Below are 22,502 nucleotides of genomic sequence, written 5' to 3'. Positions count from 1 at the left end.
AATTGTTCCATTATGCTCTCCCTGAAACTCTGTACAACCGCTGGTTTAGTCAGTTTATCCAGGTCCCATCTCCCTAAAGTCCCACCTTTTTGCAGTTTCTTCAGTTTTAATCTACAGTTCATAAGCAATAGATTGTGGTGTGATTAGCCCACATCTGCTCCTGGAAATGTCTTACAATTTAAAACCTGCTTCCTAAATCTCTGTCTTACCATTATATAATACCTTCTAGTATCTCCCGGATTCTTCCATGTATACAATCTTCTTTTATGATTCTTGAACCAAGTGTTAGCTATGATTAAGTTATGCTCTGTGCAAAATTCTACCAGACGGCTTCCTCTTTCATTTCTTACCCCCATTCCTTATTCACCTTCTATGTTTCCTTCTCTTCCTTTTCCTGCTATTGAATTCCAGTCACCCATGACTATTAAATTTTCGTCTCCCTTCACTACCTGAATAATTTCTTTTATCTCATCATATATTTCATCAATTCCTCCATCATCTGCAGAGCTAGTTGGCATATAAACTTGTACTACTGTAGTAGGCATGGGCTTCGTGTCTATCTTGGCCACAATAATGTGTTCACTACGCTGTTGGTAGTAGCTTACCCGCACTCCTATTTTTTTATTCATTATTAAACCTACTTCTGCATTACCCCTATTTGATTTTGTATTTATAATCCTGTATTCACCTGACCAAAAGTCTTGTTCCTCCTGCCACCGAACTTCACTAATTCCCACTATATCTAACTTCAACCTATCCATTTCCCTTTTTAAATTTTCTAACCTACCTGCCCGGTTAAGGGATCTGACATTCCACGCTCCGATCCGTAGAACGCCAGTTTTCTTTCTCCTGATAACGACATCCTCTTGTGTAGTCCCCGCCCGGAGACCCGAATGGGGGACTATTTTACCTCCAGAATATTTTACCCAAGAGGACGCCATCATCATTTAACCATACAGTAAAGCTGTATGCCCTCGGTAAAAATTACGGCTGTAGTTTCCCCTTGCTTTCAGCCGTTCGCAGTACCAGCACAGCAAGGCCGTTTTGGTTAGCGTTGCAAGGTCAGACCAGTCAATCATCCAGACTGTTGCCCCTGCAACTACTGAAAAGGCTGCTGCCCCTCTTCAGGAACCACACGTTTGTCTGGCCTCTCAACAGATACCCCTCCGTTGTGGTTGCACCTACGCTACTGCCATCTGTATCACTGAGGCACGCAAGCCTCCCCACCAACGGCAAGGTCCATGGTTCATGGGGGTAGGCACTGGTACGTACAAACCAGACAAATCACAGTAGACGCAGAACAAAACGACTGATGAATGTTTGACAGACTTGGCAGAATCTCGTACTCCTCCGCCGAAAATCACACGATCCGGAAGTCTCGTCCGTTTTAGTAGGAAGCACCGTTAGAACGTGTGGGGAAGAGGGAAGTAATGAAGAGTAATGCTGACATGCACAAAAAAGTGTGGAAGGAACACATAGGCATTTTCGTGTCCACACGTTGCCTCATTGCGCAAGCAGTCTGTTGTCAATCCACTTGGAAGTTTGTGTTGCGTTTAGTGTGATGAAAAGGCGGCAGAAAATGAAAAAGCGAAAGCGACTGTAGGTAAAGAAGCATCTAAATAACGTTTTGATTGCAAATTTCATAAGCTCACAGCGAGATTTTCCATTTTCTGCATAGGAAACTGCAGCGATAAGTCTGGCAATAACATTTCGTTGGCTATACAAACCGGCCACTTATACTAAATAAAAATACCAGAACTATTTATTTCGTATTTGAATACAAAGCATTTCAGTGATTATTCCTGAAAAATACATAAGGAAGTTTTTTAGTTGTTATGTGAAGGTTAATTAACTGTTAACGAGTGATTTCTATTTTTTTAAGGAAAATAGTTGTTTACACAACTTTAATCGTGAAAGATTGTATGTATATTGACATCTTCACACTCGACAAATTTGGGAATTTCGCAGACTAGAACGGAAATTGTGTTATCCAATTTTGTACTTTTTGCGTCGTCAGTGTCCTATATTTTTATTTCTAGTAGTTTGTTGAGGAGCTACACGCACCCAAACATTATTTTGTTCAGGAGTCGCCGTAGCATCACTCCGTGCATAGCATGAATATTCGTCCACAGTTTTCTTATATACTTTTTATAAATTTTTGGCTTATTGTTCTCTGTTTCCCTGCTTCGAAACTTATGGCACCTTATTCTTTACGGTAATATGTTCGGGAACTTTACATAGTACTTGACGCTCAGGGCACCACATCTAAAAATTTTTTTCAAATAATCTTTAGATGCGGCATTACATACGACTCTTCTTTGTCTGTGCTGTAATCGTCTTTAAATTTAAGCGTGCCTCCTGTAGATTCAACAGACATCAACGCATGTAAATCGCTTCACAGCCTAACCTGTACAACAGTACAAACACACATGGTCCCAAGCTACCTGTCGTCTGCTAAAAGCGCCAAGATTCCCACCGAAGCCGGGAAGCAGTGCGCTTCACGCACGGCCGCAATTTCCTGGAAATTACGCATACACGAATGCTGTTCGAAGTTTTTGCCCCAATTTGAACACAAAAAGGGCAGTGTGTGGACGCACGTGGCAGTAATCGCTAATCAATAAATAAATGATTTTGATCGATGACACATGTAAATGTGGATTTGTTTGTTAGATGTGTTTCCAAACAAGCTTATGCAAATATGCTTTTGTTAGTGATAAAACCAGACTTGACTTTCTGTATCAAACGAGACTTTCACTTATATTTTATTACTATAGTAACAGTTTATATTATAACTAATACTCAGGTGTTTTCCAGTCATTGTAATGTTGAATGAAAACATCTTAATGTAAAGTTGTAAACTATTTAAAATATGTATTGGAGTCAGTATGCACACGAAAAAAAAATGCAGTTATCAGATACACAACCATTTAGCGACCAGATAAGAACGCTTACTAACCTTCCGTAACTTTGTTTACGTAATTTCCGTAGCTTTCACGTGTGGGAAAGCATTTGGAGTGCGTGAACTGTAGCGTCCTCTAGCTGCCAGATTTTTGCCTTGATACCAAAATAAATTTTAAGTATTCTTCTAAGTTGCTACGGTACAAACTTTGAATTGTGCTTTGAAGCTCGAAAATGATTTCAAGTACGTATGTCCTCACAGTGTACCCACTTTTGCGCGCTATAGCACTGCAGTGAATGACGTTGCAAAACCTTTACAGAATTACTGCTGTGAAGAATAATAAACGACTTTATACGATGTTTCCTAACATAGATTTTGGCATCTTTTGGGCCCGTAACACCTTATTTCATAGTCATAGATTATGCAATGTCATAAAAATGAGTTACTCGTAAGAAGTACGTTTTTCGCGTTGAAACTAGAATAGACTGTGTGTACTCAGTGGCAAGCTATTGTGTCTGCACTTGGTATTGTAATAAAAAAATTGTGTACGACTATAATTACAATATCAAATGAAACTGTCATGGCTCCAAATCAAACTAACATTAAAATTTTGTAGCTAGACAGCAATTAGACTAATCATCATCTTAGTAAACTTTCTTGTGGTCTACTGATGAACATACTCTAAATATTATTGTGTAATTACATTTTGCCTTGTATGTACTGTTATGATACAGTGTGGCACACTATTTGGATCAGATTATTACTATTTACTGGTGCTTCAATTTTTTGTAGTTAAACAGCAGAACTTTTAGATTGTTTAACTACACTGTTGTGATTCTCGCATTGTATAAAATGCTTTAACCCTTTGAACGGAACATCGGTCTGAGATACCGCCATAGTTGACATTAACAATGCTAACGGCGCTGCATTGTTCGTGAGGGTGGGGAGAAGCCCAGTAATCTTCAGTCGGGTCCCGAACCGCAGCTGGCCAACAACGTATTGTCGGCGCATGCATTGTTTTCAAGTAAGTAGAATTTTTGTTACGTATTGTCGGTCTGTGAGACCGTGTTCCGAAAAAATGCATTCCCCTCCCGGTCTGACAGACCGGGTGTTCCTAAAAGTGTCAAATTTTTGCCGGTCTCCCAGACCGGTGTTCCTAAAAGTATCACGCATTTGTCGGTCTGTATGACCGATGTTCCACTCTTTGAACTCTTCTGTTTTCTGTGTAGCAACATTTCATCTATTTGATTGAAATTTTTGCCACCACACGATGCTTAATACTTTTGTGTTCATAGAAGAACGAGAAAAAAGTGTAACAACTCGTATTTAACGTTTTAATTTTTCCTCTTTCCGTTTTTCACACACATTCTCCAATTTACCGCGCAAACTTATTACAGCGATAGAATTATCCCCATTAAATTTCGTTAAAACTCATTTTTCCCTTTTTCCTTGCAGGTTTACAATGGAAGGTCCGAAATATGTTTCAAATCGGTCGAAAAGAATTGTAGCCCTTGCACGCTCTCAAAATTACCTTGAAGAATCAGACTCGGAAGTGGATTCAGATGAATCATGCATTCCAGATGAGGACCTTACTATCCAAGATCCTCGCAATGAAACAGATAATGACGATGACTCTCCCAATGATGATGATCGCGATGATGAAACTATTCGAGAAATATTTGAAGTCGAAAATACCGCAGTTCGCGAAGAAACTGGAGAGCAACCACAGTCTGACATAACTTCTGGTGGAAGCAGACTAATCACTCCACAGAAGCCTGCTGATGTTGCTAGCTCATCTACGCGTTCTGATGACACTCTAGATGAGAGTCGTCTTCCAGTTTCTTACTACGGAAGAAACAAGTGTTTCACATGGTCATCAACTCCTGTTCGCTCTAAGACGCGAACAGCAGCATCCAATATAATAAAGGTACGGCTATCAAAGATACAAGGGCCTGCTCTTACCGTGGGGAAAAACCCACTCCCAGGTGAAGTGTGGCGCCTTTTGTTTACTGACGACATGATTGAGACGATTGTAAAGCATACTAATGAAAAGTTGGCCAAAATTCGTTCTGTTATTGAACTAAAAGAAAGTGTAGCTTACAGAGACACTACTGTGCAGGAAGTGAACGCTGTGATTGGAGTCACAGTTCTTTGCAGCATATTCAAATCTGCGAGGGAGCCTATGACCTCGCTGTTTTCCACTTCGGTCTTGGGGAGGCCAATTTTTCGATCAATAATAACAGAAAAGCGATTAGGAATATTGCTTAGGGCATTTAGATTCGATGACTCGAGCACGAGGGAACAGAGGGAAAAATATGACCCAGCTGCTGCCATTACAGACATATTTAATAAGTTTATTTGGAACTGCCAACAAATTTATAGCCCTGGAGCGCATTTGACAGTTGATGAAACTTTGGTGCCTTTCAGAGGGAGGGTTAAATTTCGTATATATATGCCGAATAAACCGGCTAAATATGGCATTAAGGTCATGGGTCTGGCAGATGCACACAATGCATATATTTACAATGCCTACATCTACTCCGGCAAAGGCTGTGATGGAGCCACACTTTCTACAGCAGAAAAGAAAAAGAGCATTCCCACGCAGTCTGTAATCCGCCTATCTAAAGGGCTGTATGGCACAAACAGAAATATTAGTTGCGACAATTGGTTTTGTTCTGTGGAACTTGCCCAGGAGCTACTAGCTCACAATTTGACATTAGTTGGGACACTAAAAAGAAACAGACCCCAGATACCAGCAGAATTTCAAGCAAGAAGCGATCGTGAAATTGGGTCCAGCCTTTATGGCTTTACGAAAGAAATGACTCTGCTTTCTTATGTCCCAAAAAGGAATAAGGCAGTCCTACTTCTTTCGTCAATGCATCATTCCAATTACACTGACGTTTCAAATGATAAACCTGAAATCATATCTTTTTCTAACGCCACAAAAAGTGGAATAGACACGCTAGATATGAAGTGCAGTGTTTATTCTACTAATCGCAAAACAAGAAGGTGGCCGTTGGCTATTTTTTACCACATGGTGGCCATGGCTGGATCAAACGCAAGTATACTTTATGGACTTTTTGGAGAGAAGAAAACCGTATCACGTTTTGATTTCCTGAAAAGAGTTTCTCTATATTTGGTCTACGATTTCGTAAAATCCCGACTGGCAATCTCCAATCTGCCTCAAGAGCTACAAAGTATTATTTCATCTTTAGAAGAAGAGGCAGCAAAAGAAAAGCAAATCGTTAGCCAACGGAATAAATTTGTTGTTCGAGTTGATGAGTGTCCGACGGACACACTTGGTAAAAGAAAAACCTGTCGATTTTGTCCATATCAAAAAAAGAGGAAAACTGCCTACAAGTGTATTTCTTGCGAAGAACCAACGTGCTTGGAGTGTTCACGAAAAGTGTGCAAGACTTGTGCAATTAAAAATAAAAGTTAAATTTTTTCTTTGCATTACATTTTAGTATTCATTTTCTTTGTGTTGTAACTATAATAATGTAAAAAAAAAGTATTTCTAAAGGAGTAATGTGTAAACAACAAAACACTGCAAATTAAAGTTTTTCCTAGTAATAAACTTGAATTTACTGGTATTTTAACAAATATTATGGTTCAAAAACCTATTATTATGTTTAATTACACCTTAAAGAGAGAGAGAAGCAACGTAGAAGTGCGGAAAAGTCATAAAAATAGAGAAAAATACACTTTAAATGTCCTAGCGGTCTAGCAGACCGATGTTCCATCTTACCGCCGAGTAAAAGATGTTCCGGTTAGAGGGTTAAGTATCATCTAAGTTTCGTCAGTATACTCTTGAATTCATTCAATTGAGCTCATTGGGACCTTAAGTTGTTTGTCAAAAGGCACATGATCAAAATCTGTTTAAAACTGTTGTGGGCTTTTGCTAGCCTGATATTAGACCTATCAATTGCATATCTATCTCTTATGTAATGTATTGGTGTTCTACATTGTAGGGCGAACATTGTCACTCCAAGTATGACATAATGGATATTATTCATATTAGTAAATTGGGAAATATTGTTCTCCCCTTAATTGATGTATTTCCCACATCTTCCTTTGCCATTTCTCAACCCAGACCAATAAATGAAGACAATTACACAGCTGCAAATATCTGGAGATGAACAACCTTGAATATTATGAAATGTTACTTACAGCCAATAAAGCCAGCAATCTAGGTTGAACATTTGAACTCACTGGAAATAATTTGAAAATATTGGTTACATTTGTGGGGAATGGGGCTCCAGCAGTGTAACAGCAGATTAGTGACACAGTATAGAGATACTATTTCCACACTATTTATTAGTAAGCATATATACATAACAGGTGTAAGTGTTACTAATACACACAGCATGCTAACTCCCACTACCTCGAGGGCAGCGATCTTCCTTTAGAGAGTTGGATATATTACGCCGCAACACACTGACACTTTCTCAATCACTACAGTGAGAATAGTATTCCAGGATATGAGCTTCTCTGTGGTCTCTTCACTAAGAAGAGTTGAGCCAATACTTTTTATGTGTATTCAATTCATATTTGTTTGTATGTAGTGAAAGTTCTATCCAGTTTTGTTACTAATGCAGAAGAAATACGTTACTGACCTGGATAACTGACCTCCACACAGTTTATTATATCTATCAAATAATTTTGTGTATATGTGATGGATCTATTGCAGCTTTACTGTATGGTTAAATGATGATGGCGTCCTCTTGGGTAAAATATTCCAAAGGTAAATTAGTCCCCCATTCGGATCTCCGGGCGGGGACTACTCAAGAGGACGTCATTATCAGGAGAAACAAAACTGGCATTCTACGAATGGGGGTGTGGAATGTCAGATCCCTTAATCCGGCAGGTAGGTTAGAAAATTTAAAAGGGCAGATAGATAAGTTAAAGTTAGATATAATGGGAATTAGTGAAGTTCGGTGGAAGAAGTAACAAGACTTTTGGTCAGGTGAATACAGGCTTATAAATATAAAATCAAATAGGGGTAATGCAGGAGTAGGTCTAATAATGAATAGAATAATAGGAGTGCGGATAAGCTAATACAAACAGCATAGTGAACGCATTATTGTGGCCAGGATAGACACATAGCCCACTACTACTGTAGTACAAGTTTATATACCAACTAGTTCTGCAGATGATGAAGAAATTGAAGAAATGTATGATGAAATAAAAGAAATTGTTCAGATAGCGAAGGGAGATGAAAATTTCATAGTCACAGGTGACTGGAATTCGGTAGTAGGAAAAGGAAGAGAAGGAAACATAGTAGGTGAATATGGATTGGGGCTAAGAAATGAAAGAGGAAGCCGCCTGGTAGAATTTTGCACAGAGCACAATTTAATCATAGCTAACACTTGGTTCAAGAATCATTAAAGAAGGTTGTATACATGGAAGAAGCCTGGAGATACTGACAGGTTTCAGATAGATTTTATAGTGGTAAGACAGAGATTTAGGAACCAGGTTTTAAATTGCAAGATATTTCCAGGGGCAGATGTGGACTCTGACCACAATCTATTGGTTATGAACTGTAGATTAAAACTGAAGAAACTGCAAAAAGATGGGAATTTAAGGAGATGGAACCTGGATAAACTGAAAGAACCAGAGGTTGTACAGAGTTTCAGGGGGAGCATAAGGGAACAATTGACAGGAATGGGGAAAAGAAATACAGTAGAATCAGAATGGGTAGCTTTGAGGGATGAAATAGTGAAGGCAGCAGAGGATCAAATAGGTAAAAAGACGAGGGCTAGTAGAAATCCTTGGGTAACAGAAGAGGTATTGAATTTAATTGATGAAAGGAGAAAATATAAAAATGCAGTAAATGAAGCAGGCAAAAAGGAATACAAATGTCTCAAAAATGAGATCAACAGGACGTGCAAAATGGCTAAGCAGGGATGGCTACAGGATAAATGTAAGGATGTAGAGGCTTATCTCACTAGGGGCAAGATAGAATCTGCCTACAGGAAAATTAAAGAGACCCTTGGAGAAAAGAGAGCCTCTTGTATGAATATCAAGAGCTCAGATGGAAACCCAGTTCTAAGCAAAGAAGGGAAACCAGAAAGGTGGAAGGAGTATATAGAGGGCCTATACAAGAGCGATGTACTTGAGGACAATATTATGGAAATGCAAGAGGATGTAGATGAAGATGAAATGGGAGATATGATACTGCGTGAAGAGTTTGACAGAGCACTGAGAGACCTGAGTCAAACAAGGCCCTGGGAGTAGATAACATTCCATTAGAACTACTGACAGCCTTGGGAGAGCCAGTCCTGACAAAACTCTACCATCTGGTGAGCAAGATGTATGAGACAGGCGAAATAGCCTCAGACTTCAAGAAGAATATAATAATTCCAATCCCAAAGAAAGCAGGGGTTGACAGATGTGAAAATTACCGAACTAACAGTTTAATAAGTCCCGGCTGCAAAATACTAATGTGAATTCTTTACAGACGAATGGAAAAACTGGTAGAAGCCGACCTCTGGGAAGATCAGTTTGGATTCCGTAGAAATGTTGGAACGTGTGAGGCAATGCTGACCCTATGACTTATCTTAGAAGCTAGATTAAGAAAAGGCAAACCTACATTTCTAGCATTTGTAGACTTAGAGAAAGATTTTGACAGTGTTGACTGGAATACAGGGAGTGAAAGGCTATTTACAATTTGTACAGAAACCAGATGGCAGTTATATGAGTCGAGGGGCACGAAAGGGAAGCAGTGGTTGGGAAGGGAGTGAGACAGGGTTGTAGCCTATCCCCAATGTTATTCAATCTGTATATTGAGCAAGCAATAAAGGAAACAAAAGTTCGGAGTAGGAATTAAAATCCATGGAGAAGAAATAAAAACTTTGAGGTTCACCGATGACGTTGTAATTCTCAGAGACACCAAAGGATTTGGAAGAGCAGTTGAACGGAATGTACAGTGGCTTGAAAGGAGGGTATAAGATGAACATCAACAAAAGCAAAACGAGGCTAATGGAATGTAGTCGAATTAAATCAGGTGATGCGGAGGGGATTAGATTAGGAAATGAGACACTTAAAGTAGCAAAGGAGTTTTGCTATTTGGGGAACAAAATAACTGATTATGGTCGAAGTAGAGAGGATATAAAATGTAGACTGGCAATGGCAAGGAAAGCGTTTCTGAAGAAGAGAAATTTGTTAACATCAAGTATAGATTTAAGTGTCATGAAGTCGTTTTAGAAAGTATTTGTATGGAGTGTAGCCATGTATGGAAGTGAAACATGGATGACAAATTGTTTGGACAAGAAGGGAATAGAAGCTTTCGAAATTTGGTGCTACAGAAGAATGCTGAAGATTAGATGGGTAGATCACATAACTAATGAGGAGGTATTGAATAGGATTGGGGAAAAGAGGAGCTTGTGGTACAACTTGACTAGAAGAAGGGATCGGTTGGTAGGACATGTTTTGAGGCATCAAGGGATCACCAATTTAGCATTGGAGGGCAGCGTAAAGGGTAAAAATCGCAGAGGGAGACGTAGTGATGAATACACTAAGCAGATTTAGAAGGATGTAGGCTGCAGTACATACTGGGAGATGAAGCAGCTTGCACAAGATAGAGTAGCATGGAGAGCTTCATCAAATCAGTATTCGGACTGAAAACCACAACAATTACAACAACAACAACAACAAAAATAAAAGGAAAATTCACTTCAGAAAATTATAAAATTACAGAGAGACAGAATGGCTGAGCAATACCATTACTTACTTTCTGGAGGCCAAATTCCAGTATTGTTGATGTTGTTGCAGCAGCAGCAGTTTCATCCAGAGACATTATACATTGCATGGATTTTGTGGGAAATAACATAGCATAAAAGATTTTAAAGTGTATATAACTCTACATAATATCACATCCAGAACTCCACATACAAATCTGATGAACTATATGAATTTCACTGCATGTTTTTGTATTGTAGGAATTAAGATCTGAATTAGTTTTGAAACTTTCAATGTACATTTTTATGTTAATCCAGTTTTTTATGTATAGGGACATGGCAACAGTAGAAAATTTAGGTGTTGAAATCATTGTTTTGAGAGCATTAGCCTTGAACTGTTGGTAATTATCCTGACTGATCATTTTTATATTGTAAAAATAGTTTTCTTGTTTGTCTTATTATTAATCCAAAAATGAGGATGGGAGACTAGATGTAAGCCAAGTAGGACAATTCTGTTTCTATCTACTACAAATGATACTAATGACAAGTAACAAAAAGCAAGCAGAACTTAGCTTTTTAGTGAAATAATGGATGCAGGCTTTCCAGTCGAAATTTTCATGAGTTTGCCCCCTTGGTGATAGCCACCCTCTCACTCTGTTTAGTTCATATTCTAAGATCTAGGTTGTGTCGTGGGCTTGTTTTCCTGTGATGAATACAATTATACATATTCAGAAATAAAGAAACTGTTTGCAGCTTTTGGAACTGTTAGGTTGTTCCTTAGGAAGGAAATACAGGCAAGTGTGGGTTAAGATTAGAAAAAGGGGTAGCTATTCCAGACTTCAGGGTGAGAGGGAAAAAATATCTCTGTTTCCCTTCAGCCTCATTGCAATTCTGTCTCTCTCTCTCCCTCATCCAAGGGTGTTAGTGATCTGCCCCTCCTTTTTACACACCCCAGTGTATCCCTCTTCGTCCCTGAGGAAGGAACTAACACTTCCAAAAGCTAGGAATAGTCTTCTTCACTTTCAAAAGTGTCTGTTACCTGTACTGGAATTTTGACTCCGAAAGGTAACTGGCAGCAATTATAAGGGGTATAAGTGGCAGTCAAAAAGTTTGTTTGATAGTCATACAACCAGAAATGTTATGCCAATCAGGGAAAATTGCCATGAGCATTTAGGAATAATCTGACCATAGCACCAGGTTGGAGATAGCCGTTTGGTAAAACATTCTGTCCTACTGTGTGAAGCAGTCCCTAAATGCCTGCTGCACATCCTTGTCTGACAGGAGTCATTGACCCTTGAAGGCCCTTTTTGAGGGACTGAAGGTGTGATAATCACCTGGGGAGAGATCAGAATAGTAGGGCAGGTGCTTGACCATCTCCCACTTGAGTTGGCATAATTTCTGCATTACGACATTTGCGATATGGGAATGTGATCAACACCGTATTTCAATAGAAAATTAATGAGAGTTCACTGTGTTGGATATTCTATAGCTAATTTTCTCCTGTTATTTGCAAGCATAGAAATTTCATGTTCCTCCAGTTTTATTATTGATATAGACAAGTGTGGAGAGGTGCCACAACATAGTCTTAGGACTGAAAATTGCAACAACAGAATTTTCTGAAGATTTGATCTCTGTTTTACAGGTGTCAATGCCAAAAAATTGCAAGTAAGAATACATAGTGTCAAAAAATCTCTTTCTCTTTAAGGGCTTATGTCTGTGGGGGTCTGAACTACTTGGCACAGCTGGAAACCTAAAATGATTTCAATAAATAAGCTGTTTGTTCACTTTCATCTAAGGCACTGCTTGTCCTGCACAACTCCAACACTCTCCCTACAAATACTCTCATTTGCTTTTAATTCGTCCAATGTAACCTGTATCAATGACATCGAGAACCTGAGAAAACTGTCAGTACTTAATGTGTCAGTGATGGCTGATGATTCAAATTAAACCACTGACAACAGCTAGGTCACTTCCTTGTTCCTTGGTTAATTAAATTCATTCAAATTGATTAGTGGTAATGATGAGAAATATTATCTCTTGTGTTTGAATATGAGCACTAAGAAAACTTTTGTAAAAATCCTAAACACTTTAATATACATCTATTTATTGTATTACAGACACACTGAAATGCATAAACAAAATTGGCTTTATTGGACTTGGGAACATGGGTGGACCAATGGCACGAAATCTTCTGAAAAAGGTATTTCATTTCATAATATTGTATTTAACATTTACTAATGACTGACCATTAGTTACTTATTTAGATTAAAGTACTGATACCATCTATTAATAAGTATAATGCTTGATCTCCTTATAGAATTGTAAATTATTGTGCACCTTTTTGAATCATTACTTTGTGTTGAAGCTATTGTTAATTATTTCTGCCGTACATTTTCTCATGATTTCTTATAACAGAACAACTGTCTGTCTTCTTTCATCATGTTTTGCAATATGTTCAGTGGTAAGTGGCTTCCATCAATTTGCTTGCAGTAATTAGGAAATAAAAAAGAAAAAAATTTCTCGTATACAGGAATATTATAAAACATACTATTTTCTCTGTGTTGTGATATCTGTATTGTACTGAATAGCTGAGAGGTTTATAGAGGATAGTATGCTTTATAAGCTGCCCCATAAGAAAAACAGCACTTTTAAGAAGGCAAAACCCATTTTTCTATGTATGAGGTTTGGAGGGGTGTCTGTATAAGAACAGCAAAGGAAATCATTAAACTCTTGCAAAAGTGATATGCTGGACATCTTGGAAACATTGAAGCCTCCATACCCTGCTGTCTCATAGAGATTTGAGTACCATTTTTCTGGTCTGCCAGAACTGCATAGTCACATGCACATAGAAAATCTACTTCATTTCATTTGGGAGAGAAGTAGTACTTGACATTATTGTTGCTTCCTGCCCTACTTACCCTTGAGTGGAGTTAGTGAAGAGGAGTTGAATTACTTTATCTTCATGAGCCGGTCCCCACCAAAGACATAGTGTGAATAAACTATTTTCATATGCAACACATTGTGACAACTAAAGAATGAGAGAAGAGAAAATCTACTCAGGGAACTGTCCTTGCCTTATGAAGTATGTCTCCTTAAGAAATAAAATAAATAAAAAATGTACACATCAAGTGGCAGCAGGCGAACACACATATAAAGATATTAAAATTTGCAAGCTTTTGGAGCCAGTGGCTCCTCCTTCTGGTAGAAGCGTTGAAGTGGAAGAAGAAGGGATGAAGGAAATGACTGATGGGGTGTAGGAAATGGGGAGAGTTCAGAAAAGTTGCCCTGAATCATGGGTCAGGGGAGACTTACTGGATGGGATGAGAAGAAAAGCCTTTCTTTTCATGCCGTCAGATAAGTGTGTGTGAGTGCAAATTGTACAATCTAAATAGCTAATTAAACCATGCTGCTGAGCGAATATATAAGATGTACATACCATAGGGATCCTACAGTATCCGAGCTCCTCTTCCTAAACGAAGGTATCTCAGAGTTGCATTGGTGTAAGCAGTCCTTCGAGACTAAATTGTAGTCTCCCCTGGTGTGAACCTCCTGTTGGTTGTGTACTTCCACCTGTCTCCATTTCTATTATGATCTCTGCCTCTGCTTCTCCACCCTTAACATCCTTTTCTGTTCCTGGTAACCCAGTGAAACCACAATGCAGTGTTACAAAGCCACTAACTAAACCACGTACATAATGGAAAGGATGTCAGTTATTGTGCTCCACCATTCAATATACTGATTGCCTCAAGTAGGCTGTATTTGATAGTATGTGAAACTGTCAACTATGGAGTTAGTAACCATATGGATTCAGTGTTGACATGGCTCTATAACATTGTGGAAAAGAGGTATTTTGTTTTAACAAATGTAAGGCATTAAGGATATCCCCAGAAAGTTAACATACTAGTGATCAGAACCGGTTTGAAAAGCTTTTAAGGGTGTTGCATGGTAGGTTTTGCTGAAAATAATTCGATATGTTGCACTGTTTCCAAATTAATTGGCATTGAAATTAGCCAGTCAGGCCATTGCACATTCAGATTCAAGTTGTCCACCAGACACAATTAGTGTCAATTGTTCTCTTAGCATAGATGGTAGCATTCTAGCCTGCTCGGCCTTTGGCTCAGGTTGAATCCTTACTACCATCCCATGCCGAACTTTTGCGTCACTCTCTTGTTCAATTTTAGGAAACCAAAGAAACAACATGTTTGGTGACACTGTCTCTGAAAAGACACTTGAATTTGCAAGAACAATGGCCTGGCCAGCTAACTTCAATGCTAAAAAACTCAGAAATGATGCAACATATTGAAGTTTTTTCTTAACAATTATTTTACAGCCCAACCTACCTTGCAACACTGTTACAATCTTTCAGACCATTTCTGACAACCCTGTATGTAATACCCTCCCCCAGAGACATGCACTTAACAGTGTTGTTCACTTTCAGTTGTCAAATACAGCGAAGGTATGCAGTCATGGCAAAACTTTCGTGCCGTAGATTTTGTCATCTTGAGGGACAATAATACTCACATGCACTGTTGGAAAAAAATACATTACTCTCAAGGATTGCATTACATGGTAGCAGGGTATAATTTTAGTGTACTGTGGGGCTATACAGTTAGTGACATATTTGTTGGGATCATCAATGATAAAATGGCAATCAGAAGGCCTGTCTGTGCTCCCTCTGTTTTGATTTTGCAGGCAGTACCTATGTTGAGTTTAGAGGTGAACAGTGTTTGCAACATTCATTCTAGGGTACAAAAATGTCCCACTAATGAGTACACACTCCTGCTGAAAGCTTCAGCCATTTGAATGGGGCCTCACTATGGGCCTTTGGGAAGCTGGATGGACGGAACAATCGGTTGCTGCACATGTCGAACACAACATATTCTTGGTGTGTTGCTACTTTCAGCAGTGTTTTGAAGAACATTCCCACACCTGTAGTCCAGATCCCGAATGCTCACACAGTACAGGCACAGATCAAGATTGACACAATGGTGGCTGACCCAACATAATCCACAGACAAAATTCAGGCAAATGTTGCTGTGTCGTCAGGGACCATTGAGAGTCATCTGCTTGCAGCATGATTAATGTCCAATGTGCAGCTGGCTAGGCTACCATACCATTGACACTATGGCATGGACCATGCATGGTTACTCTGATGTCATGAAAGAGGTGACTGGTGAGTCTCATACCACTCTCTTGTCTTCGGTGATCAGAGTAGTGTTTGTCTGTAAGCGAGTGATGAATTTATCCATGTATGGCGCAGCATTGATGAGCTGGCTATTCCAGAGTGCATTCACTCATGACAATTGGATCCCACCTCATGCTACATGGATGTGTGTGTGTGTGTGTGTGTGTGTGTGTGTGTGTGTGTGTGTACCCACGTTTCTGCATTTGTTGTTTGATAATATTTCACATAGTTTTGCTGTTGTCTGCATATATAGTTTGCAAGCACCTTTGTGGTGTGTGGCAAAGTGTACTTCTGGTACCATCATCATTTCACCCCTTCCCTGTTTCATTCAAGGACGATGTATGGGAACAATGATATTCAATAAACCTTCTTATGAGCTCTGATTTCTCTGATTTTCACATTTTTGCTATTTTGTGAGACATGTGGGAGGAAATAATATCTTCCTCAATTATTATTGGAATGTACTCTCTCAGAATTTCAGTAGCACACCTCTCCACGATACATAACGCCTCTCTTGTAGTGGCCCCCTCTCTATTTTGTTGAGCATCTCGATAACACTCTCGCACTTACTAAATGGCCCATAAAAATGAAGCATGCCACTCTATGTTGGAACTCTGTCTCCCCTCTCCCCTCTCCCTCTCTACCCCTCACCCAACTCTCCCCCTCTGCCCCTCTCACCCTCTCCCCCACCTCCCCCTCCCCCCTCTCCCCCCTCTCCCCCACCTCCCCCTCCACCCTCTCCCCCACCTCCCCCTCCACCCTCTCCCCCACCTCCCCCTCCACCCTCTCCCCCACCTCCCCCACCTTCCCCCCTCTCCACCACCCTCCCCCCTCTCCACCACCCTCCACCTCTCCTGCACCCTCCACCCCCTCACCCCTCACCCCTCTCCCTCACCCTCCACCCTCTCCCCCCCTTGTATATAGTTGTATATATAAACATTTGAGCCTTTGGCAGAATGCATTGTTTAATGTACAAAATTATGAGAACTGCCAGCCAGTATTTATTTGCAGGAGGCAAAATACCAGTACTGCCGATAGGCATATAATTACAAAAAACACATTACCCTAGATTTTGGAATCAGCAGTTTCTTTCTAAGGGAAGTGAGAGGGATTACTTTGGGAAGGTTAAAGGGCGAGAGTAGGTTATTGATTTACAGAATATAAAAAACCTTTTTGGCCAGCATCCGCAGTGTAAGGTTGTGATACTACACGTGGTCTCTCTTCTAAAAGTTGTCAGGTGCATTTTCCCTGCAGTTTCAGCAGATATTTGCAGTTTTGTTATTACAACATATAGCTGGACTCAGCCCAAACAAATACTGCTGGATTTGTCTTTTATGTGACGCCCAGTGTCAGTGGAAAGCTGCAAACTGTTTCCCATTACAAACAAAATAATTTTTAAAGTGGAATCTTAGGTGTGCATTTGATGGATTGGTCCCAGTTTAGTCTAGTGTGATATTCATTTTATCTGTATGTATTGACAGGAACAGTAAAACATGAAGATTAACAAGTACTCCAGCAGCAAGAGCACTGTCCTGGCCCACACTGATTGCTGCTGCCATGCAGAAGCACTACTCAGTTGCTCCCCGAGCACTGATTATTCTTTGTGTTTTACTGTTCCTATTAACATATTTTGATAAAATGAATAATGCGCTAGACTAATTAATGGGAAATGAACCGACACTTTCTGGTGACGTTGGGTGTCAAATGAAAGATGTGATGAGCAGGATTTGTTTAGGCAAACTCCAGCTATATAATTAAAAAAAATTTGCCACAATGCCACCTGTAGGGACAAAACAGGTGTAAAAATAACCAGATGTCAGAGGGAGGTCAATATTTTTATATAGAATACGGTGATATGCCATTTCAAAGCATCCCAGTGAGATGTCATGTAATGGTGTCCAGTCTGAATTAGTGACAGGTGAACCTTGTGTGTAGTTGGGCATGGCTGCCCGCTCCGAGCATGGCAGAACTGACAAAAGTGAGCACCAGGCCAATGTAGCCAATGCAATTCTTAGAAGATTAATGATTAATGTCTGCAGAATTACCCCATTGCCACTAATATACATATTGTATAAGAACCGCAAAGACAAGATAAAAGAAAATGAGACTCATACACATGCAAACAGATAGTAATTTTTCCCTCACTCATTTTACAAGTGCACAGGAAACGGAATGAGGCTCTAATAAACTTGAGGATGTCATTACTGTTCACTACCTATAAGCACAATTATTATATCTTACAGCCTGTTTTCTTTTTTCTTCCCCCCCCCCCCCCCCCCCCCTTGCAAAATTGCCTTTGCTTACTGAATAACATTTGCACATTATCAATTTGTATTATGTAAGAAGTACAGTAATTGTGTGCTCTTCAAAAGTTTTCTATGACATTGTTACACATTAAGCACCAGGCTGAAGGATGTTATGAATACAATTATGTTTAACTATGGATGTGTTCTTGAAGGTAATGAGACTTTAACTATTGTTTTGATGCTTAAATAAAATGGGCTGCCAAAACATCTATTCACTGAAAGGCTGAAACTTCTTGTTACCACAGGTTGGTAACTTATATTTTGCCTATGTGCTTGTACACAATTTCAGTCATTTAACAATTTACGCAGTGTGTAACTGACAGTAAACATTTTACTGCAATTAACTTTAAAATAATGTTCTCCCAAGTGTAACAGTGTATCTCTTTTTAGTAGTTCATTTGTTCCATCATAACGATCAGCATTAATTTATTTCATAGTTACCAGTTTCCTTTCTTTCCCCATCAGTATTATGTTGTATTTACAATTACTCGTGGTGAATAAGGTACTGCAAATGACCAAAGTCTTGTCAAAAACAACTGTAGCTGCATTCTTGTGTATTTGGTTATCTAACAAACAACTTTATTCAACACAGGGGAAAAAATTGTCAGTCTTTGATGTACAACCAGAAGTTGTAAATACCATTGCACAAGAAGGTGCCACAGCCTGCAGCTGCCCTGAGGAAGTAGCAGCACAGTCGGACTGCATCGTCACTATGCTGCCCCACGGTGCTAGTGTGCGAGATACGTATACTGGAGAGAGAGGAATCTTTAAGTAAGATGGTCCATATGTACGAGAATTGTAAGATGCATATGTGCATGGACAATATACTCACTAGAAATTACGAATATGAGGGTCATAAAAGATGAAAATCCAATAAAAATAGAAGCATAATTACTTTTCATTATTAAGGAGAGCTTTCAGGGATGTAGAACAAGTCAAATTATGCATTGACTGACAGATATAGGCCCTACAGCTTACTTGTATAATGTATACTAACATACTAAGCATATAACTCTGTAAACTTTCCCAGCATAATAATTGGTTGTACTCATGTCTAGTCTCCAGCCAGAACGTACAGTCATCTGGATAAAATATTTTGGCAGTCCACCTGGCCGCCATTTTCAGGTGAGTAAGCGACCGCACTATCTCTCTGGAACTGAAATCAAATACACTGCAGCGGCAGCACCACATGTTCACGACATTTGTTATTAAATAAAAAATTCATTGATGCCAACACATGGTGACAAAGCTTAGCTGTTTCTTCATCCAATTTTCACCAATTAACAGCAAAGAATCTTCAAGAAGAACTCTGGTAAACTGAGACACAACATCAAAACAAATGACCAAATCCATGGCACTGAGACACAAAGACTTCATACGCCGAATAAAAACCAGAGAATTGGAAATATGGTGTTCGCATATTCCAGCATGGGGACTGAGAATGGACACTATGTACTTGCCTAAATTGTAAGTAGGAGCACTGAAATTGCTAAAAATAGGCCAAAGAGGAACTCCTTGCTTGTGTACCTTAGGCAAACCGTATAATCTTAGTGGGACTGCAGCACCAGGTCAAAGTTTTTTAAGAACATCGTCAAAGTAAGTCATCTTCAAAAGTGAAAGCATCTTGCTTTTTGCATGTTCAGTTGGATTGTTCTGCAATCTTCGGTATGCTAAGTCTGCAAGCAAAAGATGCATTTTACCCACATAATCATCCCACGAAAGAAGAACCATTGCATTGCCCTCGTCCGCTGGAAGAATTGCTAAATCCAGCCCTTCTCTGATGAACCAGATCACGACTCTTTCAAGTGAGGATATGTTACGTTGCAGGGTGGCACCCGACACTTGTTCAACAGTGGAAATGAATTCAGTAATGGGAACATTCCTGGGTGTAGGGGCAAAATTCAATCCCTTTTCCAATGCTGCCAGCTTAGCATCGTCCAGTTGTTTGGTCGTGAGATTGACCACAGCATGTTGATAGGTGTCATCATCCGTTTTTGTAGACTAAGAAAAAAGCCATTGAAACTTCAAATATTGCTACTGATGGCGTTTGCATGGGCCAAGTCTAATATTGCCCAGGACGAACTGTCAACCCAATCCCAGGATGCACCATTGAACAAGCAGTGTCCAGATTTCCCGACAATCTAACTGATGAGGTTAGGCAAGATCTTTTATACGATGTGTCAGGTGTCACCCCCGTGACGTAATGTCTTGCTTCAATGAGCCATGATCCAGTCCATCAGAGAAGACAAGGATAGTAATTCTTCCAGTGGTAAAGGGCAATGCAATGATTCTTCTCTCATGGGACAATTATGTGGGTAAAATGGATCTTTTACTTGCAGACTCAGCATACCGAAGATTGCAGAATGATCCAATTGAATGTATAAAATGCAATACACTTTCACTTTTGAAGAACACTTTTTTTGATGATGATCTTAAAAAACTTTGACCTGGTGCTGCAGTCCTGCCGAGATTATACAGTTTGCCTAAGGAACACAGGCAAGGAGTTCCTCTTTGACCTATTGTTAGCAATTTGGGCGCTCCTACTCACAATTTAGCCAAGTACTTAGCATCCATCCTCAGTCCCCATGCCAGAAAATTTAAACACCATATTTCCAATTCTCTGGCTTTTATTCAGTGTTTGAAGTCTTTGTGCCTCCGTCCAGTGGATTTGGTCATTTGTTTTCATGTTGTGTCTCCATTTACCAGAGTTTCTCCTGAAGATTCTTTGCAGTTAATTGGTGAAAAATTGGACGAAGAAATAACTAAGCTTTGACACCATGTATTGACACAGATGTATTTTTTATTTAATGACAAATACTTTGAACAAACTGACAGAGTGGCTATGGAGAGTCCATTATCAGCCATAGTCGTTAATTTGTTTATGGAAGATTTTGAGAACATCACACTGAAGACAGCATTCTTAAAACCAACTTGTTTCTGGAGAGACATCGATGATACCTTTATGGCACGGCTGCACAGAAGGGATGCTCTGGATCATTTCCTAGATCATTTTAATTGTCTGCATCACAGTATTAAGTTCACAATGGAAGTTGACAAGGATGGAAAATTTCTGTTTTTAGTTGTCTTGGTCTGCAGGAGGGATGATGGGACATTAGGACATGGTGTTTATCATAAGCCTATTCATACAGACTGATATCTTCCTGCATCAAGTTGTCATCCATTGTAGCAACACAACATGGTCCTACGTACATTGGTAAAAAGAGCTTAAACCATCTCAGATGCAGATAGATTGACTCAAGAACTGGATCATCTAAAAGCTGTGTTCAAGTAGAATGGTAATACTGACAGTCAGATCCATCATACCCTACAGATTAGACCTTCCCAGGAACCACCAGAAGATACAATGGTGGCATTCCTATCTTTTGCAGGGAGCATATCTTCAAAAATAGGAAGAATTTTAAAGAAATTTGATATTAATAGTGTATTCTGTCCGTCAGCTAAGACCTGAGCTCTGCTGGGCTCATTGAAGGATGATTTGGGTTTGAGAAAGTCCGCAGCCTAAAAGGTTCTGTGCCATTGTGGAAAATCCTACATCAGACAAGCGATTTGTACAGTCTAGAATCATTGCATGGAGCATCATCACCACTGCATTCATTTCAGCCAGAAAAATCTGCAGTGGTGGAACATTGTCTTACTGAAGGACATAAAATGTTGTACGATTAGACATGAGTAGATGCCCTGTGTTGCGGTTTTGGGACTGTGTAGTGAAAGAAGCCATTGAACTCCAGGTATCTTACAATATCATAAATGGAGATAAGGGGTATCCTTTAAGTGAGAGATGGAGTGCCATGTACATATGGTCTGCAGCCGAGCTGGGCTGCAGGGGTGAAGCTTTGACAATGCCAGCCACTTGTGCTGGCGAAATGTCAGTAAAGTCATTAGATGAATGTCGGCCAAAGAACCCGAGACAGAAGCCAATAGGCAGTTTCTCAACAAGTGCCCACAAAAGCCTTAACTATTTGACATTAAGAAACAACAGTCCTTGTTTCGGTCATCAAAAACTGTCAGTAGCATTTGGTACTGATTTATAGTTTCCGCAAGCTTGCATCACCTTTGTGCTGTTGTGCTTGTTGCTAGAGGGCAGTTATGTAGTTATGTTTGCGCATGCATGTTGGACCACAGTTGGTGTACAAAGAAGCCACTGCGGTGTGTTTGATTTCAGTTCCAGTGAGATAGTGTAGCGGCTTACGCACCTGAAGATGGTGGTCAGGTGGGCTGCCAAAATATTGTGTCCGATATGTTCTGGCTGGAGACCTGACATAAATACTTTGAAGCATTTATATGAAAAGAATAGATTGCCACTCAGCAGTTGGAGAAACTGTTGAGTTGCAGACTAAGTGGGGCCTTAGTGCCTAGAAACAGTTGGAACACACACACACACACACACACACACACACACACACACACACACA

At 39.7% G+C, this 22,502-nt stretch overlaps 1 protein-coding gene across 1 annotated transcript in view; it reads left to right on the top strand.

Annotated features, from left to right (window-relative positions):
- The first annotated feature begins 2,968 nt into the window (after positions 1-2,968).
- The window catches only part of LOC124615395 (3-hydroxyisobutyrate dehydrogenase, mitochondrial), a 65,809-nt gene continuing 46,275 nt past the window's right edge, over positions 2,969-22,502 (top strand). Inside the window, exons 1-3 of the mRNA XM_047143230.1 lie at positions 2,969-3,142; positions 12,696-12,778; positions 18,662-18,840. Coding sequence (XP_046999186.1) covers positions 3,133-3,142; positions 12,696-12,778; positions 18,662-18,840 — 272 coding nt within the window. The 5' untranslated portion in view covers positions 2,969-3,132. The remainder of the gene's footprint in view (positions 3,143-12,695; positions 12,779-18,661; positions 18,841-22,502) is intronic.

This window comes from Schistocerca americana, chromosome 1, assembly GCF_021461395.2.
Source record: "Schistocerca americana isolate TAMUIC-IGC-003095 chromosome 1, iqSchAmer2.1, whole genome shotgun sequence".
NCBI classification, from domain to species: Eukaryota; Metazoa; Arthropoda; class Insecta; order Orthoptera; family Acrididae; genus Schistocerca; species Schistocerca americana.
This window is presented reverse-complemented; position numbering and strand designations above follow the sequence as displayed.